The 24,155-nt window shown below is 42.4% G+C and overlaps 4 protein-coding genes across 8 annotated transcripts; 1 reads left to right on the top strand and 3 right to left on the bottom strand.

Annotated features, from left to right (window-relative positions):
* Positions 1-429: 429 nt before the first annotated feature.
* Positions 430-1,487, bottom strand: Osi23 (DUF1676 domain-containing protein Osi23). 2 transcript variants are annotated; one of them, XM_018016238.2, is made up of 3 exons: positions 971-1,487; positions 704-912; positions 430-646 (listed from the first exon to the last, which is right to left on the bottom strand). In XM_018016238.2, the coding sequence occupies exons 1-3, from the start codon at positions 1,446-1,448 to the stop codon at positions 500-502; spliced, it is 834 nt and encodes a 277-aa protein (XP_017871727.1). In that variant the 5' UTR covers positions 1,449-1,487; the 3' UTR covers positions 430-499. The 2 variants fall into 2 exon arrangements, with proteins under 2 accessions (XP_017871727.1, XP_089318737.1); XM_089462611.1 differs by having other exon boundaries at positions 430-912.
* Positions 1,488-2,313: 826 nt separating this feature from the next.
* Positions 2,314-14,184, bottom strand: aralar1 (calcium-binding mitochondrial carrier protein aralar1). 2 transcript variants are annotated; one of them, XM_089462607.1, is made up of 11 exons: positions 13,655-14,184; positions 6,638-6,790; positions 5,945-6,107; positions 5,773-5,864; positions 5,475-5,669; positions 5,186-5,409; positions 4,867-4,902; positions 4,477-4,643; positions 4,296-4,414; positions 3,621-4,230; positions 2,314-3,557 (listed from the first exon to the last, which is right to left on the bottom strand). In XM_089462607.1, exons 1-11 carry the CDS (start codon positions 13,718-13,720, stop codon positions 3,259-3,261), a joined length of 2,124 nt encoding a protein of 707 aa, XP_089318733.1. In that variant the 5' UTR covers positions 13,721-14,184; the 3' UTR covers positions 2,314-3,258. The 2 variants fall into 2 exon arrangements, with proteins under 2 accessions (XP_089318733.1, XP_017874105.1); XM_018018616.2 differs by lacking the exon at positions 4,867-4,902 and having other exon boundaries at positions 13,655-14,183.
* A 195-nt stretch (positions 14,185-14,379) lies between these two features.
* LOC108621356 (STAM-binding protein-like A) lies at positions 14,380-17,211 on the bottom strand. Its single transcript, XM_018018623.2, has 5 exons — positions 16,756-17,211; positions 15,909-16,451; positions 15,529-15,850; positions 15,344-15,456; positions 14,380-15,269 (listed from the first exon to the last, which is right to left on the bottom strand). The coding sequence occupies exons 1-5, from the start codon at positions 16,869-16,871 to the stop codon at positions 15,104-15,106; spliced, it is 1,260 nt and encodes a 419-aa protein (XP_017874112.1). The 5' UTR covers positions 16,872-17,211; the 3' UTR covers positions 14,380-15,103.
* Positions 17,212-17,431: 220 nt separating this feature from the next.
* Positions 17,432-24,126, top strand: CDase (neutral ceramidase). Of its 3 annotated transcripts, none has more exons than XM_089462608.1 (6): positions 17,432-17,553; positions 21,592-21,750; positions 21,820-22,143; positions 22,207-23,073; positions 23,136-23,746; positions 23,801-24,126. In XM_089462608.1, exons 2-6 carry the CDS (start codon positions 21,625-21,627, stop codon positions 23,982-23,984), a joined length of 2,112 nt encoding a protein of 703 aa, XP_089318734.1. In that variant the 5' UTR covers positions 17,432-17,553; positions 21,592-21,624; the 3' UTR covers positions 23,985-24,126. The 3 variants fall into 3 exon arrangements, with proteins under 3 accessions (XP_089318734.1, XP_017874104.1, XP_089318735.1); XM_018018615.2 differs by lacking the exon at positions 17,432-17,553 and adding an exon at positions 18,043-18,918; XM_089462609.1 differs by lacking the exon at positions 17,432-17,553 and adding an exon at positions 20,882-20,900.
* Positions 24,127-24,155: the final 29 nt, after the last annotated feature.

The following is a 24,155-nucleotide window of genomic DNA, read 5'->3' on the forward strand; positions in this document are numbered from 1 at the left end:
TTTCCTTTTATAGCCCTCGTGTTGCCACCACACGTCCACCCACACCGCCCACACCGCCTCAGTCCCACTGCGTCGGCAGCGTCATCGCCCGCTCGTGAATTTGAAGTCTGCTTTAAGTGCACAACTTTTGAATTAAATGCGAAAGAAAAACTTCGCCCATATGCAAATATTTTCTATTTGCTTACGAACTATTTGCTGCAACTTATTTTGGCATAAATATTTTTATTCTTCTCCGAGGCAGTGCTCAATGGGTGCGTGTGTGTTTCTTTTGAAAAGTTTCGCGCAACATGGGAAACTCAACACGCCAAAAGCTTTGTTCAAGCTTTCCACCAGAGCTGCCAACTTTCTACAAAAGGTTGCAAAGCTGAAAAGCTCTCAAACGAACTTTGCTTGAAAAGAAAACTGTCTTTTTTTTAACTGTCTATAAACTACATTTATTGACTGGAAAATTCTGCCACTTTCTTACTCCAACTCTCTCTTCTCTGCTTTCTCCCCGCACTTACTTCAAGCCAAACTCAAGTGAAGGCGCCATCCCCACGGGTATGGGCACGTTCCGCGGATGGCTCAAGTCGCCGCGATCGTAGTAGCCGCCCAGATGCTCGCCGGGCACATGGTACAAGCCATAGTGGAGTCCAGTATTGGCGACCTGTCCAAGAAAATGCTCGCATAACACAAATAGAAAGTTTATTGGGGCAGAGCTCACCCGCTTCAGGCCATTGATGGAGGCCAGCAGCAATGCCATTTTGGCCAGTAGCAACGCCTTGCCACTGACAATGGCAAGCAATTGGAAGCCCATTGGCACCAGCACAGCCCCTAGAGCCGTGACGCCAAACATCATGGTGATGATCATGTTGAAGCGATGCCGACGCAGCCGTGCGCTGCCCACGGTATCCGCCTTGCGCTCCGGCCCATCTGTGGATTCAGGATTCAGCTGAATATTTGAGTAATTAGGCTCTGGTCAGCTACCCACCGTTGCTCAGATAACGCTCCGTGAGCTTGGCCAGATTGATCTGCAGCGTGTGTGTGGTCAGGCCCTTGGCCAGGCTAACAGCGAGTTGATCAAACCAGGTCAAGTGCTTCAGGTCCTTGGGCTCATCGGCCGCTGGTCGCGCTTGACCACTTGTGGCATTTGGTGCGGCAATTAGCCGGACGCCCTCGTAGAGCGGAATCACATCTGCTGCCATGATGTCCTCGAATATTTTCAGACTGCGCGCACGAAAACAAGACCACAAACTCGAGCCGGAGCCGGAGCCGGTGCCGGAGGCGGAGCCCGAACGGAAGCAGGTGCGCATCTGTTGACGCAGCTGCTGCAATTGGGCAATCCAAGAGACGCGTGTATCCGTGGCCTGCGTTGGCTTCACTGTTGCCTCTTCCTGGCCTGCCACCAGCTGCAGCAGCAACAAACACACGGCCAACAGGCAGACACTTTTCGTGAATTTCCCTTGCATTCTGTGTGCAGCTAACCAAAAGTTCGCATCAAGACTCGGATTGAAACTGCGGTGGCTTGAGCAATCGAATGCAGCTTTTTATATATGACCAAGAGCTGGGGCCACTCAATGGAAACGCATTTTGCTGCTGCAACCCGTGATTAGACGGCCAAAAGGCTGCACTACGCACTGCGTGCAGAATAAAATTGCTAACGGAGATGGGAGATCGTGGTCAATGCTGACGGTCATGGTCAGCGGCTGCCAGTCGAGTCGAGTGGGCGGGTGCCCAGATCCAGTAAACCACATGGCCATATAAAACTGTTGAATTCGAAATTGAATTTGTTGTCGATTGAGCGACCTGAAACCCACTCCCCCTGCTGGGCAGCAAATTGCCTTGTCAACGCATTTGTCAAATGCCACCGTATTCTAATCGCATGTGCCACTTGACTGTTAACTGATGCAGTTAGCCATGGCTAAAGCGTTTCAGTGAGCTCCATCTCCATCTGCAGCGCCGAGGGCGTCGTACTTTCCAATTCGATAAACTGGGAAAAGTTGTGACAGCAGCTCGAACTATATTCAGTTGCACACTTTCTAGTTAGTTGCACTACTTTAGACTAGGGCAACGGACTTAGTCAGAATGAGATTATTTAATACCTGTACGACTTTTAGAGTGCATCTATGTTTGTATTAATTATTTCGAGCTACAATAGGAATAATAGAAAAATATTTTGTCTTAGACTTGAGGGGGTAGAGGTTGAGTAATCAAAAATATAATAAAATATAATGAATAAATAAAATATAATACTAAGACTGATCCCTAGTAGACAAGGGATACCTAGTAAACAGTGAGTGTTCTCTTTTATACTCTTACAATCAAAAGACTTGGTTGAGGTTGAATACATAGAAAATACGAAATTAGGTGTTATATTTTCAATTTTAATTATTATTCTTTGGGTTCTGATACGCCTTTCATTCTCTCTCTTTCTGGCATGCCTTCTTCTGTATGTTGTCATTTTTCAATGCATTCCGGATATTAAAATATTTTCAACATCCAATAAATCCCATTCTGGACTAGTCTGGACTTCGTCTATAAACTTTATATGCTTATTATTTACATATATTTAAATGTGAATTATTTATTTCATTTTTCTTGTTTGTTTTTCAATATTTGTACATTTATTTATGTTTATTTTCATTTGACATTTATTAGCTAAGAGGTAATTCATTGCATTTTACTTTATAACAGTTGAACAAATTCGTACTAAATTTAAAGGTTTTACGCTTAAATGTTTGAGTGCAATAAGAGACGTTCAGTGATTTGTTTTCTTTTCCTTTGTTTAGATTTAGATTTAGATTTAGAGTTTAGACTATGCATCTAGATAAAGTTACACTTTCTTCTTCTATATATGTATGTGTGTATGCTCGCTTGATGTGTAGGTAAAACAGTTGCCTTCAATTGTGTGCCATAGATGTTAGCTATATATTATCATATACTTGCATATCTATATAAATTTATATATATATATGTAAAAGTTTTCTATTCCGTATGATTTATACATGTTTCAAAAGTTTTGTTACGTTTGGTACAACATGTTGATGGTACGAAAAGTTTCCTCTGGAATAGACATTGAGCTGTATCCTATATATGTTGTCCTCGACTGATTGTGGATGTGTGTGTAAACGCGTCTTAGCAAAATATAGACATTTGATCCAGAGTCGCCTTCAACCTTCCGCCTATATATATATATTATATGTATGTACATACATATATGGCTACAACTGTACAACTTTAGACCTAACTGGCGCATGGCAGGCGATGCCGCCAATATAATCATGAGCCCGTCGCCGTTCCAGCCGGGGCAGCGGCAGCAGCGCCACGTCCGAATCGCGGCAGATACAGGCCAAACTTGGACTCAATGCCTGTCAGGAGCGGCACAGCCGCATGGTAGCCACCAATGTGATCGGGCTTGGGCTGCTCCGCGCCCATCGTGGCGTCCAGGGGCAGACCTGGTTGTTTGCCCTGCGAGCCCTTCGGCTGATTGCCGCCAAAGTCCACGTAGAACAGGCGCTGCAGCAGCTCGTAAGTGACCAAGGTGACGCCAAATTGGGGTGAGGAGCGGAAGACACGAGCTAATCAGCCAACAGAGAGAGTAATTAGAGAATGGTTTAGATTCATACTCCGTGTCTACTTACCGGCTGTGCCCTTCCAGAATGCTCTTGGTCCCTCTTCGGCCATAATCTTTTTGGTGGCATCCCAAACGCCCGTGTACGTCGTCTGGCCCGTGCGGGCGGCCACCTGCAGTCGCGTCTTGATCACATCCGCGGGCGTCACCAGCGAAGCAGCGGGCACACCCGCAATGGCGCCAGCGGCCAGCAGCGATACGGGATTGTTGTAGCCATCCTTGTCGGCCAGAGCGGCCTTGACGTGTGCATAGGTTGGGAAATAGATGGCCGAGAAGTTCACATCACGTAACAGGCACGCTCTGGCCCCTTTGTAGAGGCCAAGGAAGCCCAGTTCGCGAACCACGGACAGCGCACTTATCTTGGAGCCGCCAGCAATCTCGCCGGCCACCTGCAGTCGGATTTTGACTATCTCCAGCGGATTTGTGAAGATGACCTGGGCGGCACCACCACAGGCGCCGGCCACAACCTCGCCCCAGACGGGAATATTGCCGCGCTTGTCCGACAGATTGTCGCGCACGAAATCATTGACAGTCAGCTTGATGGCCTTTTCCGGAGCGACGCCCATCAGCTGGGGCAGCAGACCGCGATAGAGGCCGAGGATGCCCTCGTGACGGATGACCTGTTGGACAATAAGCACTGATTATAGCTAAACAATACTATTTCATATATGTATATTTCGCGTACCTTCTTGAAACAATCCCATGAGTTTCTATAGGCGACCTCGCCGATCATTGACCCCGTGCGCTGGTTCTGCATGCGCGTCTTCACAAGATCAATGGGGTAGACCACCGTGGCGCCAGTAGCTAGGGAAGGCAGTGCATAGATTAAAGACTTGCTAGGCCCCAAAAGGTCTTCATTGGCTTACCGCCTGCAAAGGAGGCCAGAGTGAAGCGATAGGTGGCCTCCAGCACTTGAATCAATGCCGATCGATCACTGGGACTGTCGACGGCCTTAATCTCGGCCAGACGGTGAGTAATATGCTTCGTATAGTGCTCGGGCCCGATGTTGCTCAGGTCGCTGTAGTCGATGCGGCTGTGGGAACAAACGATTTGAGCAAGTGGTTAGTCAAAGGATCCGGATGCAAGGATACCCACACATAATGAACTAAAACGAATTTACACCGAAGGGGAGATGCATGGCCAGAGGGACTTTTGATTTTCGTATCTTTTTTTGTTTATAAATTTTTACGAGGGAGGAAAATTCCATGTCTTATTAACATTTTTCTGATGTTCTCTTTAAGAACAACAACACTTGCCTACTTGGAGAAATCTTTTTGCGTTTCCACCATCTTCTAATATTGTGAGAAATACATTAATGTGAACAAAATTGTATGAGTTCGAAAAAGAGAGAGCAAGAGGGGAGAAAGAGAGAGAGAGAGAGAGAAAAGATACAAAATGTCAACGGTTATTGCAACAGGAGAGACAAACACAAGGGAGGGACTTGATTATTTATTTTGAATTTCGAACGTTACTGACCAAATGAATTGCCTACAAATGAAATGGTTTTTGTTGTTGTTGTTGTCATTATTCATTTTGGAGGAGGTGGTGGAAACATTAGTGACCTAGATGGCTTACCCCGGCTGATTAACAGCGCCCGTTATCTGAAACAATATATCAATTTCCAGCGGGGTAATCTGGCTCATGGTTTGCGCCGCATAGAGCAGCTCATCCTTGGTGACCATCTCGGTGCGACTGCCCTTGGTGGCATGTAGGTAAATCTGCTTGATCAGCTCCATGTTGTTGAGCAGCGATGTAAATGCCATGAAATACGGAAAGCTAACTCTGTGACCCTCGGTGACCTATGGGATGGTTTGACTATAAATATGCCTTGACATAGATGCGTTCAAGATTTATATAGACATACCGCCAGCAAGTTATCCTTGACATCGGGCGTGAGTAAATGCCGCTTGACCTTAACAATTATGTCCTGAAAGTCTAGGGGGGATATGAATCCAGTGCCAGCTGGATCTTTGCTGCGGAATGCCTCCATTGCGTGCTCCTCGTGAAAGTCGTGCAGCAGTTGCGTAAATTCAGCATAGTTGATAAGACGCTGCTTCTTCTACATATATATATATACATATTTATATACATATATTTATAGGGGTGTATGGGAAATCGTTTAAGTGTGTGCTTTAAAAATAAACATGTTTCCGTTCACGTACATCACCAAAGTAGCGTTTGATAAATGTGCCATCTAAGCTAAAAGGTATCTTTGAGTGCAGTTCGGTTTTTTGTACGACATCAGCGAAATCAGCTGGATGAATAAGTAAATAAACAAATAAGAGCAGCATAAGCCAATAGATCTAAATCAATAAACAAATACGTTATAATTACCGTATGAAACAGTGCCATTGCCTTGGCGATCAAACAGCTGAAAGGCAGTTCTGTAGAGTGCATCGGGGGCGCAGAGCAAGCCCTCGAATGCCTGAAATTCCGGGAACGATATGAGGCCATCTTTGCTCGTGTCCGCAATGCCGGCGAGCAGGCGCACCGATTCCTGAAAAGCCCAAGGATTCAATATTTAGTCGTTGGACTAATAAGTGGTGATTAGTTAAAGCAAAGACTTTATCACCAGGAAAAAGTACAATCCAAAGACTTCGACCCGGAGGCACCTGGGAATCAACTCCAGCTGCGAGCAGCCAAATAACTGATAACAAACAGCAACCGATTTAAATGTCGTGACGTCGACAGAGCTTCGCACGAGGCTGACAAATGATACCGAGTGTGAAACCGGTTCATTATGAATCAGTTAGCTCTATGGGATAAATATTTTAAAATTGGCTGATTCGCACAGATCTTACACAGGTGAACGTTATCTCTACTCAACGAGCGTGTTGATAAGAGGTGCTTCGAGTATAGGGTTAGGCCGGACGCATGTTTTTGTTGCAGCTGTCGTTGATTGCTTATCACAAGACAGGCAAGACTGTATGTATGACCTTGCAATGACCCAATGATGCGCCGTTGTCTGTGACACGGGTTTTGTTTTGTTGCCGTTGTCTTGCTGCTGTCTCTGCTGTTGCTACTTACATCATTGAACGCCGAGTCTGTGAACAGGCCCAGAAATTTGCGCACGAAATCCTCGCTGGTCATATAATGCTCGCCATCCTTCTGCAGCGAGGCGTACTTCAGAAAGACTTCTCTCAGTTTATCAGTGCTGGCGCGCTTCAGCAGCGAGGGTGTCTGCAAGAGAACAAAAAGCCAGATAACAGATCGTATAGCATCGTATAGCACAGATTGTCACAAATATACGCGCACATCTCGCACGCGCGCTCTCTCGCTCGCGCTCGCGCTCTCGCTCTCGCGTTACTCCTCTCTTGGAATGGCAAACAAAAGCAACACGTGTCATAAATATACAAACGGTGTGCGCGCCCTGGTGAACTCAACTTACAGTGGCGGCAATTGGCATTTTATTGATATTTGTAATTATTTCGCCTGGCAGCAGAGTGTTTTTTCAATGGCCAAGTCTAGCTGGCATTAATTAGTGCATCGACTTGCGCCGAATCCAAACTGAACCGAACCAAACCCGTTGCCCAACTGAATAACCGCAACGGCCGCACTTCATTCTATTGCAAAGCAAAACTCGTCGCCACTCGCGAGAGCGCGCAAATTCTCTCTTCTTGCGTTTCGTTTTATCTTTTGCCTAACAGCGCCTGATCACTCTGCCCGTGCCGCTCTTAAATTTCGCGCTCTCTCTCTTCTGCGTTCGGCTGCTCTTTGACATTTCCGCCTTTTTGTTGACATCATAAATTAGACAATATTTATGGTTTGTTTGCAAACACTTCGAAATGCGTGAAGAGTGCCAAATGTGCAAGGGCAACTACTCTTAATTATTGGCTGGGAATTTCTTTTATTGCCAGCCAGGGCTAATCGGGGGTCACTGCTGCTGTAAGCAATTCCGTCAACAGCGAACTGAATCGCCTTAAAGTCATTCAGATTTATCAATGAATTCGTTGACGTAATACGATTATCATCCGTTGAAATTGCCATTTGCTCTTTTCATTGGCTGCAAAGAGCGCCAGTTGTATGTAGATTTCCATGCACACACACACACACACAAACGAACGCACAAACACACGCACAGGTGATATGACAGCGAATCTCAATAACAAAAACAATTGATTGCTTTGAAGTCAACAGCAAATCCATTCGATTGAGTCCTGTATTGATTTCAAGGCTTATCAGCTTGTTTATTATTTATGCAGTGTCGCAGTTGTTGTTGTTGTTGTTTGTTCTGTTTACTTTTTTGTTTTTCCGTGGATGAATATGAAATGTGGAATCTGAATTGTTTGGTAATAACCAACTGGAATATGATATAATAATCAATTAGTTTATCACCTGCAGCGCATACGCCGCCAGATATTATTATGTTGATTCTTTTATATTAAATACGTGAAGGTAAAGCGCGAGAATTAATGAAATATATAAATTATTATTTTTCTGTATTTATTATTTTTAAATATTATATATATTAGTAAGGATTTCAGGAAAACGACAAGAAGAGTTAAATACATGAAATATGCAGTTAGGGCAGTATAACTAACTATCTTACTTATCTAACTAATGCTAAAAATCAACAACTAATAAATAGTAGATACGAGTGCATAAGCCTCAAAAAATTGCTACTTTTCACTTGGGAAATGCTGTTTCCTTTCCATCTCAAAGAGCGCACTTTATAAGCTGTCATAAATTGCAATTATTATATTTTTCCCATCTGCATAAGGCACCAAATAATTCACTTGCTGCAATGGAATCATCATCAACCACAAATCAACAGCTCTTGCCCAGATTATGCAGTAATGAAAGGCATCCTTGTTGCCAGCTGTTCGGCTTAGCGCAAAGCTTCACGCAGTTGCACATTGAACTTGAAATTTGTCAAGCAAACACAAACATCACACGCACATACACAGAAAAAGAGAATACACATATAGTATATACAATATATATAATATAACTAAGTTTTGGGCTTTGTATTCAGAGGCAACAAATATTGCACATACGCCTCGTGTGTCGCTGCATTTTAACTGTATGACGAACTGCTATTTGTTGTTGCTTTTGCCTGGCTAAAAGTTATAATGAGGTCGTTTGTCTACCTGGCTGTTGCTCCACAGAGTCAAAGTTCGCGGAGGCCCGAAATGGCTCACCTGCCGCTGCTCGTCACGTGTTACTGTCTGCGCTGCTTATAGCTAAATATATATATACATATTTCTATATATATATATATATATATATATATATATATATATTCATGTTTGTTTTCGTGTCTCTATGCAAATGGTGCGCCCCTGAGAACAAACAAATACTGCATAACTGTTAGCAATTCCTGTCAAGGTCAGTCCGGCTGTTCATTATCGCCATTTTGTCAGAATCGCATGACTGGCGAGCCGCACTCGGGGATGAGCAAGAAGCGCGATGAAAGTAAATTACAAAAAAAAAAATATATATATATATATATATATATATATATATATATATATATATATATATACATATATATATAGTTTGTCTGAGCTGTGCAAATCGAATCAAATCAAATTAAAAATCTGAAACTTATTTAACGAAAAAGTACTAAGGCTATGTCCAAAAGGGAATTCACTTCCGATAAGTGTAACTAAAGAGCTTGAACTTTGCATTGAATTCAGCTACAGTTAATTGCAGTAAGCCTCATTATCACAAGTACAAACGAAACTTTAATGTGCTACTGGGTGATTACGTATACGCAATGTCGGACTGCCCATATAATTGGCTGTGGAAAGAAGAACAACAAATAGGCAACTACTCAACTACAGTGAAAATTAACTAAGAGAGACAGAAAAAGAGAGAGAAAGCTTATGGAGAAGAGAAGAGCTAGGCCAAAGAGAATTAATGTAATGTAATAGGCAGCGAATGACTCCAATTTACTACCATAAATAAACAAATGGCACATTAAAAAAATAATCAACATTGCACAAAGTTAGAAACAGCTTTAAGTGTATAAAATAAATAAACAAGAGCCAGCACAGTTTCCAGTGAAAATTGAGATAGCGTCGAGAGCTAATTCAGCCCCTGCCTGAAGGTGATTTTGCCGTTGTTGCTTGACATTAAAGTGGAGACCGAGAGACGGCCGTCATCAAAACAGATGATGATACGGCGAGCTTTTTTCGTATAGATCATATGAATGTGACTTGCCATTTATAATTATGTCGCTTTTGTCTCTTTTCTATATGTACAAATATATGTGTATTAAGAGCCTATGTGAATTCAAAACATTGACAAGTGGCCCTCGTATTTGTCTCTAAAAAATTTTGATGGAACATAACAAATCTATTATTGTATAGATTTATAAAAAATCGTATAAATATTCATTAATAAGCTGTATTTTTTAAGAATATAATCTTATAATAATATTGTATATGAGATTACATATCTATGCAATATTAACTTTCTTATATACAGGAAGTAGCTTGATTGAATTTAATTTGGACTTTTAGTTTTACTTGTTTATTATCTATTGCCTAAGATAAATATATAAATAATAATGATAAAGCGCTGGTCAGTCCAGGGATCACATAACTATAGCAGGCTAGGTTTTATATGACTGGAAGTTGATAAATGTTCATTGAAGACCTGCATTGTGTGATAGAAAATTATATAACTGTGCAAAAAATGAGTTAGCCAATGATTTTATATAGGATTTGATGATAGCTATATATCTGTGGTGGGCTATAATAATAGTTCTGAGATGAGGAAAAACTTAATTAAAGAATTTCTTATTAACTTCAGAATTTCTTATTATATTATTATTTATAGTCAGTTTACCTCTTCCATTGCTGATCAACTTTTCTATAGAATTGAACTGAACTAAACGGATTTGAATGGAAATAAAGTCCTGTAAAACACAATTTTTGTGATAGACACTTGAACCTCTGTTATTATTCGTGAAATTGGGGCTATAATTATTTCAATTAGACTCTCGCAATCTGTTCCATTTGTTTCTCTAATATTTGCTGGGATATTATCGCGTATCTCAGCTAATTTATTCGCTCGTTTGTTTACAGCGCCAACTGTTGCTGTTGCGAGTGCACAGTTGCTGTTGCTGTTGCTGCTTGATAATGCCAATGCCAACGGGCTTCCAGGTTCGCCGATTACTATGAATTTTCACGCGCTCGCTCGCTCGCTCACTCTCTCTGAATTTATCTTTTTCATATATGTATTTATATATATATATATATATATATATTTTTCACTATGTATATATATTTCGATGGGCAGAGGAATTTCAATTTCAATTTCGACTATATCGCGCGATTCGCGTTCCTTTGCCGAGCTGCGTGCGTTTGCGACGCTTCACTTTTCCGTTCTGAATCCAAATCTGAGGTACTGGCAGCAAAAGCTTTTCCCAGTAATATACTACCCTAGCGACGACACGGCTGCGACTGCGACGGCGACAGCGACGGCGACGTCGACTGCAGCAGCGGCTGACAAGCGGCTGGGGTTTACGTTTATGCATTTGTATTTGTTGCTGTTATTGTTATAATTGTTTCTGTTGCTGTTTTTGCTTTTGCTTATGTTTGTGTGCGTCATTTGTAATTTGCAATTGCATTATGAATTTGTATTTGTGTTTCTGTCACTGTATTTGCATTTGTGCTCGAGCTCATTTCATGAGCCACAACAACAATATGCTCTCTGTGTGGGCTGTGTGGGCAGAGCTTTACAATTTGTTTACTTATAGGGTGCAACATTTCACATGCAATAACAACAACAAATTGAAGTCTGTATGTGTGTGCGTGTGTGTGTAGCAACAACAACCACCTGTGGAGCAGACACATAGCGAAAAGAGGAAATCGTGCAAGCTACCCTGGCACAATCCCCTTACGTGATGGAGCTTTCCTAGGTGCATTATTCCCATGCATATTCCAAGCAAACCAACAAAAGCTCTACTCCGGCGGAGAACTTGGGAACTGGGCGCACAGCTGAATGACTAGCTGCTGCTGGCATCGGTTACCACGGCGAGAAACTAGAGCTAGACAAACATACATATGGCAACAGATAATTACGATTTCCATTTAAAGGTCAACTTTGCGGTTTTAGCATAAGAATTTTTGAAACAAGGTTGAATTAACTACACTTTGCCTTGAACTTGGTTTTGCGAGTCTTGGCCAAGCAAATTTGCTCAAAAAGTAGGCTTCATGTTATATATGGAATGAAAAAGGAATTAAATGAAAACAGTTAATGAAGTAAATAAAATGAGTAAAAGAACATAAACATAAAACAAGACATAAAATATTTCAGAATTATGAATGAATTAATGGAAATCAAGTAAACTGAAAACAAAATACTCTGTATAAAAAACAGTTGGCTAGAGCTAATGTTGGTATTTTATATTTAGAGAGATGCACTGAAAATTGACCTTTATAAGAATAGTATTAAATTGAAAATTAATAATAAAAGTAAATAGTATTTAATAAATACAAAAAGTCAGTCTAATTTATTATGAGGTATTTTACTGATTAAAATTATTAGTAAAACATATAACAATATCAAAACACTTATTACCCTAACAGAGACGTCATACCAAATTTATTTATTTATCATACCAAAATTTAATTAAATACTCAAAAAAACAAATCGAAATTTTGTGTACATAAATACATATTTATATATTTTATATTTTCAATTTATAGATTTTTTTTAGATAATTTAATACCTAGAATATATTTTTAAGATAATTGGATTATATATTAATACAAAATAATAAGCTTTAAGAGTCTGGCTCATTTAGACTAGAAGAAAAACGCACGGACAGCCATTAAGGGTTATAAAAACTAAAAGTGAACCCACTTCGAGCCTCGATAAAAACAAGAATTATATATAGGAAAATTTCCAAACAATTAGATACAAAAAATATAAATTAAATACTACTAATAAAAAATGATGAATTCAAGCAATGAATATATGCGCTCTTTGACCTTGAATCAAGTGGGTTCGAAACGTTACTAAAGACGTGACTGTATTGGTAGAGTTGAATAGCGTATTGAATTGTATTACTCTATATGTAATCAATCGAATATTGCTGATTAGCTGCTGTCAGCACGTGCACATTCATGCATTCTGCGACAGGAAAAGCTAAAGCCCGCGTTGCGTATACGTCGCATTGGCCGGCCGGCCGGGCCGGGTGCACGCACGTGAATCGCGCATGGCTGTGCTAAAAATAGTTAGAGACAAGAAAAAAACACACGCACACATGCACACAAACACACACTCACAATGAACATGGATAAATATAAAGAAAAGCACGCGGCGCTCAGAGAGTGGCAGCACGTAAATAAGCCCATATATCTCAGCATGCTGACTGGGTCGAATGGCAATGGCAGAGCTAACAAGGCTTTTGAAAGGCGAGCTGCATGCAATTCGTGAAATGAAATCATTTACAATTATGGCTGGAAACACGACACGACACTACAACTTCAGCTCCCAGCCCTAGGACCCTGGGGAGTGGGTAGTGGGGATGGGGGAATCAAAATGACAATGTTAAGACCTTTAACTGCGTGCGACTTCCATCAGCTGATTTTGTCAGCTGACGAACGTCTTTTACGGAGCCAGGCACGAGCTGAAGTCGCTTAAGGCTCAAGAGCTGCACGCCTCCATTTAAAGGCGGACAGTAAAAACTTCCTTGAGTGGACACTTGGCAGGGAATTCAGTGCCGTAAGCACATCCTGAGTGGCGTGTTTCTTGTTAGCCCTGGCCAACAAAATGGATAAAAATAGGCGTGACAATGATAAGAGCGACGGTGTCAAGCATAGTCTAAGGGCCACATACATAGATAGCGCGCATAAGTAATTAGATTCTTAAGCTTTTAGCTGCTGATGGGAGAGCGCCTATCAATGTTTATCTGACAAGTGAATATTCTCCACATATTGTGCTACTTGACCTCTCACACATCGCCAACATGGCAGGCTACTGAAAAAGCCATTAGAGTCACGCACACACACGCACACGCGCGCATAATATTTGCGTTAATTAAAATGTTTTAATTAACACTTAGTGCACATATTGTCGATTACTCACTTCTTGACATTGAACGCTATCCTGTCCTGGTATCCAATTAATTGTGTTCAATTCGTTCATTGGCATTATATATACGATATTACGATGTGTCGACTAGCTAAGGGGGAGGGCAGCAGGGGAGGGGATGTGGGGTAGTTGGGTAGGATATTGGCACGAAAGTCAATTTGGCAACCAAAAAAGAGCAAAGAAAATTATGAGCAGAACTTGATTTGGTATTGCGCGCGGCGTTTATATATTTTCCCGAATAAAATGTTTAATCAAGGGCAAGGGCCACACGGCAACGGCTACGGCAGGCGACAGGACCCCTCCCCCTTTCGCTTTAGGCGGCTCGCTTGATGCGCTCGCTTGGGATGCGTGCTGCTCTTTTATCGATTGTTGTTCACACCACAAATATTAAACTTGTTTTTTGTATCGCAACTCTACGGTTTGTAATTAAATTATTTTTAGCCTGCTTGCGGTTGCAGAATTCCGGGCTCTGCTCTATAAGCTGAACGGACTGCACGAGCCGAGAAAACACGTAAAACTGCGGCGGGAAATGCAAACGCTAAGGGCTTTAATGCTAGTTGGGAAATTTTAACAGCGCTGCCAAATAACATTGAAGTTAACATAACATTTCTAATTGGTCCAATCTGAATCTGAAGGCTTTGCAGACTGATGTTACTCTAACAGCAGCAGTCAATGTTAAAATTAACATTTTATTTTTATGAGCAGATACTTAAACACAGTTTTAAAATAATGTACACGTTTATTAATTTAAGCAATTTAGTAAGCATAGATAACACGATTACCATTTAGTGGCTTCTCTTCAAACAACATGTTATAGCATAGTTATTAATTTCTTAATTAGTATCTTTTTCTTTTCGCAATATTAGGTAAATATATATAAATATCAATATTTTAAACATTTTGCATTGGTTGCTTTCATAGCGGTGTGTGTAGAGTTCTTTAAAAGATATAATAAATACATGCATAAATAAACAAAACAATTTTTAACAAAAGTATAAGCCACAATTGTAAATCACATTAAAGAATTTATATGTATAAAGCAGATCCTAAATATATGAATTAACTGCAATTTATGCTAACCGAAAGCTAATGTCTGTCTGTCTAATGCCATTTGCTTAGCGCATCTAAATTTGCAAATGCAAAAATACAGCTATACAGTCGCAAAATATGATGCCTCCATTTGTTGTTGTTTTCATTGAAATCTCTCAGATCGTTAATCACTATAGTGTTGGTTTATTCGCTTCTCCGATTACATCGAGCACCGACTTCGCTCTAGTTGTCTCGCTGAATGATGCTGTTGTTGTAGCTGTTGCTGAGTTGTTGCTGTTTTTTGTAGCCTTTGTTAAATTCGCTGCTTTGCATCCAGTGGATGAACCCATGTGCTCTTAGCTGGTAGAATTCTGTTGCCGTGTCGCTGCTGAGTTAGACCAGAATTTCAGCATACTATCTGCGCAGATCGATAACCTTGATCTTGGTCTGGGCATCTATCTTGATGTGCTGTGCATCCATGAAGAGCGGCGGATCATTGGGATGTGGGTGGAATCCGCTTTGCCGGCACTGTGCAATGTAGTCCAGGCCATATTGCGGCGTGAGTAAGAAGAAACCAGTTCTAAAAATAAACACACACATTGCGCACAGCTCGAATCGATGAGAACAAAAACAAAGACAAATGCAGTGACTCACGTATTGTATTTGGGCGCACAGACGATGGCGATTGCCTCCGGCATCATCATCTGGTAGGAGCAGTGCGTGTGCAAGTCAACGGAGGACAGAAAGGCCGTCTGGCTGGGATGGGTCTGTCAATGAAAGTGATGTGAATCATGTATTAGTCAATAATGTATGTAGAGGCTACACTCAAGGCCACCTACATGTATCCAGCCAAGCGTAATGAGCTGCATTTGATCCTGGACATCGAAGATCTGCTCCTCGTGCATCGTGTTGCAGCTGTCGGGCGTGCCCTGCTGCTGGGGCGCAATAATATGCGTTATATAGAGTTCATTGTGGGCCAGGTGGCCGGCGAGGACGCCGCAAGTCTCGATGTTATTGGAGGTATTGGCATGCGCCAGCTTCAGAAACACATCCATGGTGTCGCCGGGCACATTGACGCAGCGCAGTGAGCCGGCCAAGAGCGAGTCGGTGCGATTGAACTGCGGCTTCCGGCTGCGATCGAATGCGGGCTTTGACGACGAGCTGTAAGTTTAGAAATCACGTTAGTCTGCTGATTAGGATTCTCTTGGAGTGCACTCACTTGGCAATCTTGTCGGCGGCACCAGCCTCAGCTGCCATCGGCAATAGGAGACCCGAGTTGGGCAGGTTGTTTCGGTTGGTGCCCGTGGGAAAATCGTTTGGATAGACCACCTGATCGAGCAGACTCAGATCTGGGGCCGTTGGTTGGCTGCTGGGATCCATTTGTACGTGCAGATTGGCGGGTATGAGGGAAGGAATAGATGAAGCTGTCGATGCCTTCTTGTTGGCCATCTGCAGCTGGCGCTCTCGCTCCTGTTCGCGCATTCGCTCCGCCTCCTTGTTGGCCAGAAACTGTTCGTATTCACGTTGGTACTGGGCCAGCAACTTGTTGCGCAGCTTCTCTGTTGTGGGCATGATCTCGTCCTTAATCGTCTTATTGATGGCCTTCACTTCAGCTTTAACGCTGCCATAGTCCGGATGCTGGCGTATCTTCTCAATGAACAACGTCATGTAGCGCATGTACAATATAAATGCATTCTCATGGTCGCCCTCATTCAGATAGACGTTGGCCATGCGCAGGATCTCCGTTCCGGCGCGGTAATAGCTGCGGAGTAAAAGGAGACGATTCGTCGGCCAAAAATAAATCAACCCAAATAAAATATTTTTGTTGTGCTGCCTATAGGAATTTCAGTCAGAAACCCACACACACACACACACACACATACACAGGCAGGCATTTATATATGAATGTGTGTTTGTGTGTGTGTGTGTGTGCGTGTGTGTGTGAATATCCTTCAAAAGACAAATGCGCATGCAAGGTCTTCGCCTCTGCGAAGTGTGGGTTGACATTGGAGTAGAATTTCCGCTTGGCGCCACAGCTGTGAATCTTTGGCTGCTCTTCAACTTACCGCGACACTTTCATATTCTTGTCCACATCGATAAGGTTGCCGCAGTGGGAGAGATTTTTAATGCGCTGCTGTGGCTCCACAACGCCCATGTTCATGTTATTCACGGCCTTCGACATGTTTTTTTATTTGAGCTTCTCCTCTGATTTTATTTTATTTATTTATTTTTTTTCTGGCTAAGCTTCAATTTTGTCTAAGCGTGTTTTTGTGTTTAAGGTACAGCTTGATTGCAGTTCTCATTTGTAGTATTGCCCTTGCCAAGGATTTGGTTATTTTGTAACAATTGTCAGCGAATTACTCATTACGCAGGTGTTCGTGGTGATGGCGTCGCTGGAAAACTGTGAGAACAGCTGTTCGGTAGATGAAAAAACTGAAATATGTCCCTTTAACAGCTGAGTTAACATCTGTTGATATCGACTGCTATCGATAGTTTTACACTTGCTCGATAGCTCTAAGCAGATTGCCCGCGCAACTGTTAACGTGAAATTGAGCAGTCAGTTAATATTTGAATAACATAAAATGTATTTGACACGAATTCCATATAAGCTAAACACAATGAACCAACACTTGCAAACTTTTGCTCATATACAAGCTATGGACATTCCGATAATCCTTATCGCCCTGCAATTTATAGCTTGGCTAATCTTCATAAAGTTATGTATAAGTAGTTATCAGTTATTATTTTTAAAGACCCCCACTTGTGCAAACTTCAACAATAGATTGGCTACTCTTGCTAGTTATTTGTAGAGCCTGCGTGTGGCTTGTAGTGTGAGCGGCTGCCTATTTGGTTAATATCTTGAAGTAAGTTAATTTGAGCTATTAAAAGATTTACAGTTATTTGCCAAACGGCTGCATAGTTCAAGTGGCCGAAGTAGTGCTTATTTAGGGTGAGTTAGCTAATCTCTAGTTTAGATCTGCGATGATAAGCTATCAAAGGTAACAGCAACGGCACTACCGACGCCATATATCCGAGCTTATCCCAATAGCAGCTGAGTGACAAAGGGTAGCTGAGGCACTCAAACAAAGACCACGTTTCAGACTTCAGCTCTGATAATGCACAGCAGTTGAGCGAGTGAGCGAATGACTGCATGAGTCGATGACTAACTGAGCGCTGGATGGCAATCAATGTAAAGCAAATATAAATAACAACTGACCAAATGCCATTCAAAAACCACAAGCAAAATAATATAAATAAATAAACAAAACGCAAGCGTGGTCAGAGAGACAAAACAGAGAGGGTAAGAGTGTAAGTGAGAGAGCGCGAGGGAGAGCGAGAGAGCGAGATCGTTGTTCCATCTTGGTCAGTCAGTGGCCCAGTCATCGAGCAGTCGAGTGCCAGATTGGGCGCATAGCGGGCGTAATTTTTTCATTTTCAAAATCTCCAGCGCGACGAAACCGAAACCGAAAAGAAAAAAAAAAAAAAAAAACCTACGCGACTTCGAGCCGAAAATCGGTTTCAGTTTCGTTTTCTGTCCATTACTTGTGCTGTGAGGGGGCGTGGCAGGCGGGAAGCGCTCTTGTGTATTGCAGATAAATATACATATACATATACATATATGTACATATATGTGCATATGTATGCCTGTCCCATCGAAGTGGCATGTTTTGAAATCTTGTTTCACATTTGGAACGGAAAAAGTTTTTGCAATCGGTTCGGCGATCGAAAATGTCCAGCAAATAAATAATTTTTACGTGTTAAGCCGCAAATCGCGATCATAATTAAACAATTAATTGAGGGGCCATAGCGTGAGATAGGCCAGCGATCCAAACCAGCTGGAAGCAATGAGCAGCCCTTGGCTTGCACTCCACGTAGAGCTGGCGAATTAGTGCTATTTAGACTATTTGCCGTATTAGCAACTGAAATCGCTGAGATCGTAATTGTTATTAGCTGCTCGAGCTAATCAGTGCCAAGGCAAAGGAGCCTCGTTGCATAAGCTAACTGTGCTGAGTGCCGCGCTTAACCTCGAAAATCAGTACGAGAATCGCGATTCACAAACACAAACATACACACACACATACAGAAAAAAGTGAAAAAAGAAAAATAATATAGAAAGAAAAGAGAAAAAAATAAAAATAGTGTATGAAAAGGCTCATCAGCCCGCCATATGAACCGAAATCTTTTGTAATTCGCTCAATTGGATGCCAGGAGATACATTTGAATCTTTTGTAAGTGATGCGCACAATGAATGGCGAGTGGACTTCGTGGACCCAAATTGTCCGAATTAAAATCAGATAAAAGCCAATTGCCATTCGGATAAAAGCGGAATTGAATATAGCTGAGTAAAAGAAGCGAAGCTAATTTCCTGTTCCTATATAAAACAATGCAATCGATCAATATTATAACAGATCTGCACTCTAGAAATGAAGCTGGAGAAAAAAGAAGAAAATATACTTGTATAATAATATAAGCAGAAATTTTAGACAACTGTATTGTATTTGAGTCTGTATCTGTATCTGTATATGTATCTGTGAATCTGCGCTCTGGCCCTGCAGCTGTTATCGTTGTGCCTTTGTATGCTATACCCTAACCAATTGGTGTGTTTCCCATATGGGATGACATATTATATGGCATATGAATATGTATGACACAGAAAATCTATTTCCATATAGAAAGTAGACTTACTATATCCATCAGTTCAACTATGGAACTCTTATGGCTATCCCAGGTGTCACTTAATAATTCAGAAGAGAATAAGAAATGGAACAATAATATAATAATATTATATCAATATATTATTTCTTATCACAAGCATAGATCTTAAAATACATTTATCTATACTATTCGATTTATTATTCTATACAAGCTTTTACCTAGGAAATTAATATAAAATCATGATATTAAATCCAAAGTTCGCAGCGTATTTCAAGTTCGTCTTTTTTGGTTGCTTTAAAGTTTTTTGGCTTTTAAGTATTTTCTGTGCTTTGCTTGACATTGCCCGCTGCTGGTGTTTTTTCTTTTTTTTGTGGTCTTTGGCTTGGCCAGCGGCATATGAGTACGTATTTTATTTAATTTTCGTTTTCAATGTCGACTTGTCGTCGGCTGAATTATGCAAAGCGCGCGACAATCTCGATAATTGTTGTGGATAGTGTGCGGGGGTGGCAGGGTAGAGGGTGGTGGAGGGAGGTAGGCTGAGCGGGGGGTAGGTGCTACGTGGAGTGACATGGCATATGGCAAGGCATACAAAACAATTACTCACACTCGATTTCCTATTTAGAGTCTGTTAAATATAAAGTTCTTTTGTGTAAAACGTGGCCCGCATGCAATCAAGAAAAAATACATAAATACGGAGAGATTATCTGGAAATGGGAACAAAAGGCGCATAATAAACTGCTCAACTACTTTTGATTTCAGTCAAGTCAGCATTGGCCACAGGCCAACGATTACAGCACCAGCAGCAGCTGTGGCAGCCGAAGCAATCACAACAACAACAACAACAACAACAGCTTTGGCAACAGAAGAAGGCTAACGATTTCGCAAGCTGATAAAAACCAGTTTTGAGTAACGAGTCGCATTTGCCTCTGTTGCTGTTGTTATTGTTGTTGTTGTTGTTGTTGCTCTTTCTGGCTGCTGATAACAGCGCAACAATCACCAACGATTGCCCATTGCTGTTGTTGTTGTTGTTGTTGTTCTTGTGGTTTTTGCTTTGCTTTGATTTAATACGCACTTATCTATTTATTGATTGGATGCAACTGCCGAAGGTCACTGCGATTGCAGACACCTCAATAAATTAGCATTTGCCGCTGGCCAACGACCGCATTATGTATCCATATAAATGTTAAGCGACGTCAACATACATATATATATATTGCTGTCTATTATATTTACATTTATGGATGGTCTGGCCGGTTGGCCCTTTGTTTATATAGAGTAACACGAATTTTGTAATTATTTATTGTCAATATTTGCTCAATACTTATATTCATTAAAGGGCCGTGAAATTGGCAAGCTTGATAAGAGGCTTGCCCTATGTTGCCATAGATAAACTCGAATGGGCATAATCTAATCACTTATAGGAAAGTATGTAAGGCTCAATGAGTTTATAGACTCATTCAGTTGCAATTCATTATATGACTTCAGCCTTAGAGAGATTGTGGCGAGGCAACAGCTGAAATCTGTTTTGCATTTTCATTAAATGAAGTGAAGTGAAGTGTGGACATAAGAAATGATTTATATACATTTACATACATTTATATATATTATTTGAAAATATTTATCAAATATACATATATATAATTTTTTTTATTTATTTATTTATTTTTTTTTTTTTCATTTTTAATAATTAAAGAAAGATTAAAAAATTTGATGAATATATTACTTACATTTCTAACGTTCAAGCAGTTTGTGCATATTCTGTTAATAATGTTTAATTATATAGCTATTCTTATTAACGAACTGAAGGAGCATAAATATATATCAGAGTAGACCTTTTCGCCCGACTATCCAGCGCCTAATAAATAAATAAAACAGTTCTTATACAAAAGGAAAAAAATGTATATCTATAGACATACAAGATCAATAATTTGAAATGTGATAAATTCATATTATGAATATTAATAAGTTTAAGTCAATTTATTTACTTATATTTTCTGAGAAACATAATTTTGTTGATGTTTAATTTTGAAAAAACTAAATGATTATAAAAGACCCGTTTTTGGTAGTTCTTATTTATTCAAAGAGATTTCACGACTTACTGCAAAATAAATAAAAATGCTTTTCAATTATTAAATCTCTACCTACTCACACTCTCCCTCTCTCTTTTATTTCTCCCCCTCGTTATCTTATTTTAATACCTCAAACTTTCCAAATATAATTAAATTTGAATCATTTTTCCTTTGCAGGTGAATTTTCTTCCCAATTTTTGAGCCGCAACAATGGCTAATTGGAAATTTAGCCTCATCACGCTGTTGGCGCTTAGCGGGCTCAGCTGCCTGGCCAGCGCCTATCGAGTGGGCGTGGGACGCGCGGACATCACCGGACCGCCGGTGGAAATTAATTTCGTAAGTTTGTGACAGGCATTTGACACGCCGTTGAGCTTAAGTGAATTACCTGCCCAATCCCCGCCACAGATGGGCTATGCGAACATCAAGCAGGTTGGACGGGGCCTGCACACACGCACCTTTGCTCGCGCCTTCGTCGTGGAGGACGAGAAGGGGAACCGCGTGGCCTTCGTCAGCGCCGACTGCGGCATGATGGGCTACGGGCTCAAGCGGGAGGTGGTGAAGCGGCTGCAGGCGCGCTACGGCAACATTTACACCATCGAGAACGTGGCCATCAGTGGCACCCATACTCATGGTGCGCCGGGCGGCTTCCTGATGCACTTGCTCTACGACATTTCCATTCTGGGCTTCGTGCCACAGACCTTTGAGGCGATGGCCCAGGGGCTCTACCTGGTGAGAGGCTAACTCAAAGATTAATAATGATTGATAGCTAATCGCCGAATTAATCCCGTTCAGTGCATCAAGCGCGCCACGGACAACCTGGTGGATGGCCGCATCTACTTCTCCAAGACCATTGTGCTCAACGCGAACATCAACCGATCGCCGACATCGTATCTGCGCAATCCGGCGGAGGAGCGCGCCCAGTACGAGCACGACACGGACAAGACGCTGGCGCAGCTGCGCTTCGTGGACAAGGACAACAATCTGCTGGGCGCCTTCAACTGGTATGCGGTGCACGCCACCTCGATGAACAACACCAACAAGCTGGTGACCAGCGACAACATGGGCTACGCGGCGCTGCTGCTGGAGAAGGAGTACAATCCCAATAAGATGCCCGGCAAGGGCAAGTTTGTGGGCGCCTTCTGCTCCTCGAACCTGGGCGATGTCTCGCCCAACATCATGGGACCGAAGTGCTCCCTGTCGGGCAACGAGTGCGACATACTCACCTCGCACTGTCCCAAGGGCGAGGGCGAGTGCTTCGCCTCCGGCCCAGGGCGCGACATGTTCGAGAGCACACAGATCATCGGCCAGCGGCTGGCCGAGGGCGCGCTGAGCCTGCTGAACGAGCAGAGCCAGGAGTCGACGGCACGTGAGGTCACCGGAGATGTGCGCTTCATCCATCAGTTTGTCGATATGCCCAACTATAATGGCAGCACGTACAATCCGCTCACACGCAAGCTGGACAAGATCAGGGGCTGCCAGCCGGCTATGGGCTACAGCTTTGCGGCCGGCACCACTGATGGCCCCGGAGCCTTCAGCTTTGAGCAGGGCACCACCACCGACAACCCCATGTGGAACTTTGTGCGCGACTTCATAGTGCCGCCCACCCAGGAGGATATCAAGTGCCATGAGCCAAAGCCCATTCTCCTGGCCACGGGTCGAGTGAGTGCCTGAAGTGATAAAAGCGAATAGTAAAGGTCTTCATAGCTATATTCCCCTCTTAGGCAACCTTCCCGTACGAGTGGCAGCCCAAAATCGTATCCAATCAGATCCTAAAGATCGGCGATGTCATCATTGCCGCCGTTCCATGCGAGTTCACAACGATGGCCGGGCGGCGCTTGCGGAACCAGATTAGAGCGGCCGCCTCGGCTGCCGGTGGCATCGATACGGAGGTCATCATTGCCGGCCTGACCAACATCTACTCCAGCTACACCGTCACGCCCGAGGAGTACCAGGCGCAGCGCTATGAGGCCGCCTCCACAATATTTGGCCCGCATACGCACACCATTTACATGGACGTCTTCGAGCGCCTGACCAAGGCGATGATGCACAACCAGACTGTGGACGCTGGACCCAGTCCTCCCTATATGAACGATGTGATGCTCTCCTTGAATACCGGCGTGCTGTTCGACGGTCATCCCATTGGCACTGACTTTGGCTATGTGAAGACCCAGCCCCATAAGCAATACGGCATCAATGACACCGTCAGAGTCACCTTTATTTCGGGCAATCCGCGCAATAATCTCTTCACGGAGAAGACATACTTTTCGGTGGAGCGGAAGATCAACGAGGATCGTTGGAAGATTACCTACACGGATGCCAGCTGGGAGACAAAGTGAGCATTATTCTATCCCACTTGATGATATTGAGTCTAACTGTTTCTTTGCAGAATGGTCTGGCATCGCACGAACACGATTCTCGGCTTCAGTGAGCTGGAGATCATTTGGAACATCAGTCCCCAGACCCTGCCGGGCGAGTATCGCATACGGCACACTGGAGAATACAAGTATATATTAGGTGGGAAGTACCCCTACGAGGGGCTGACGCATTCCTTTACTGTCACCGAGGATTAATTGTCCCCAGTTGATCAGTCCAAACTAATCAGTGTATTTATTTACCACGCATAAATGATGATGAAAAGCTTTATATTCTAAACACTAATCAATTGAATGCCAAATTTTTTAGAACTTAAATAAAATGAATACGAAAACGGAATCTTGAGCTGTGGAAATATATATGGGCAG

The sequence above is a fragment of the Drosophila arizonae genome, chromosome 2, assembly GCF_054131065.1.
Source record: "Drosophila arizonae isolate 15081-1271.41 chromosome 2, UAZ_ARI_1.0, whole genome shotgun sequence".
In the NCBI taxonomy this organism is placed as follows: Eukaryota; Metazoa; Arthropoda; class Insecta; order Diptera; family Drosophilidae; genus Drosophila; species Drosophila arizonae.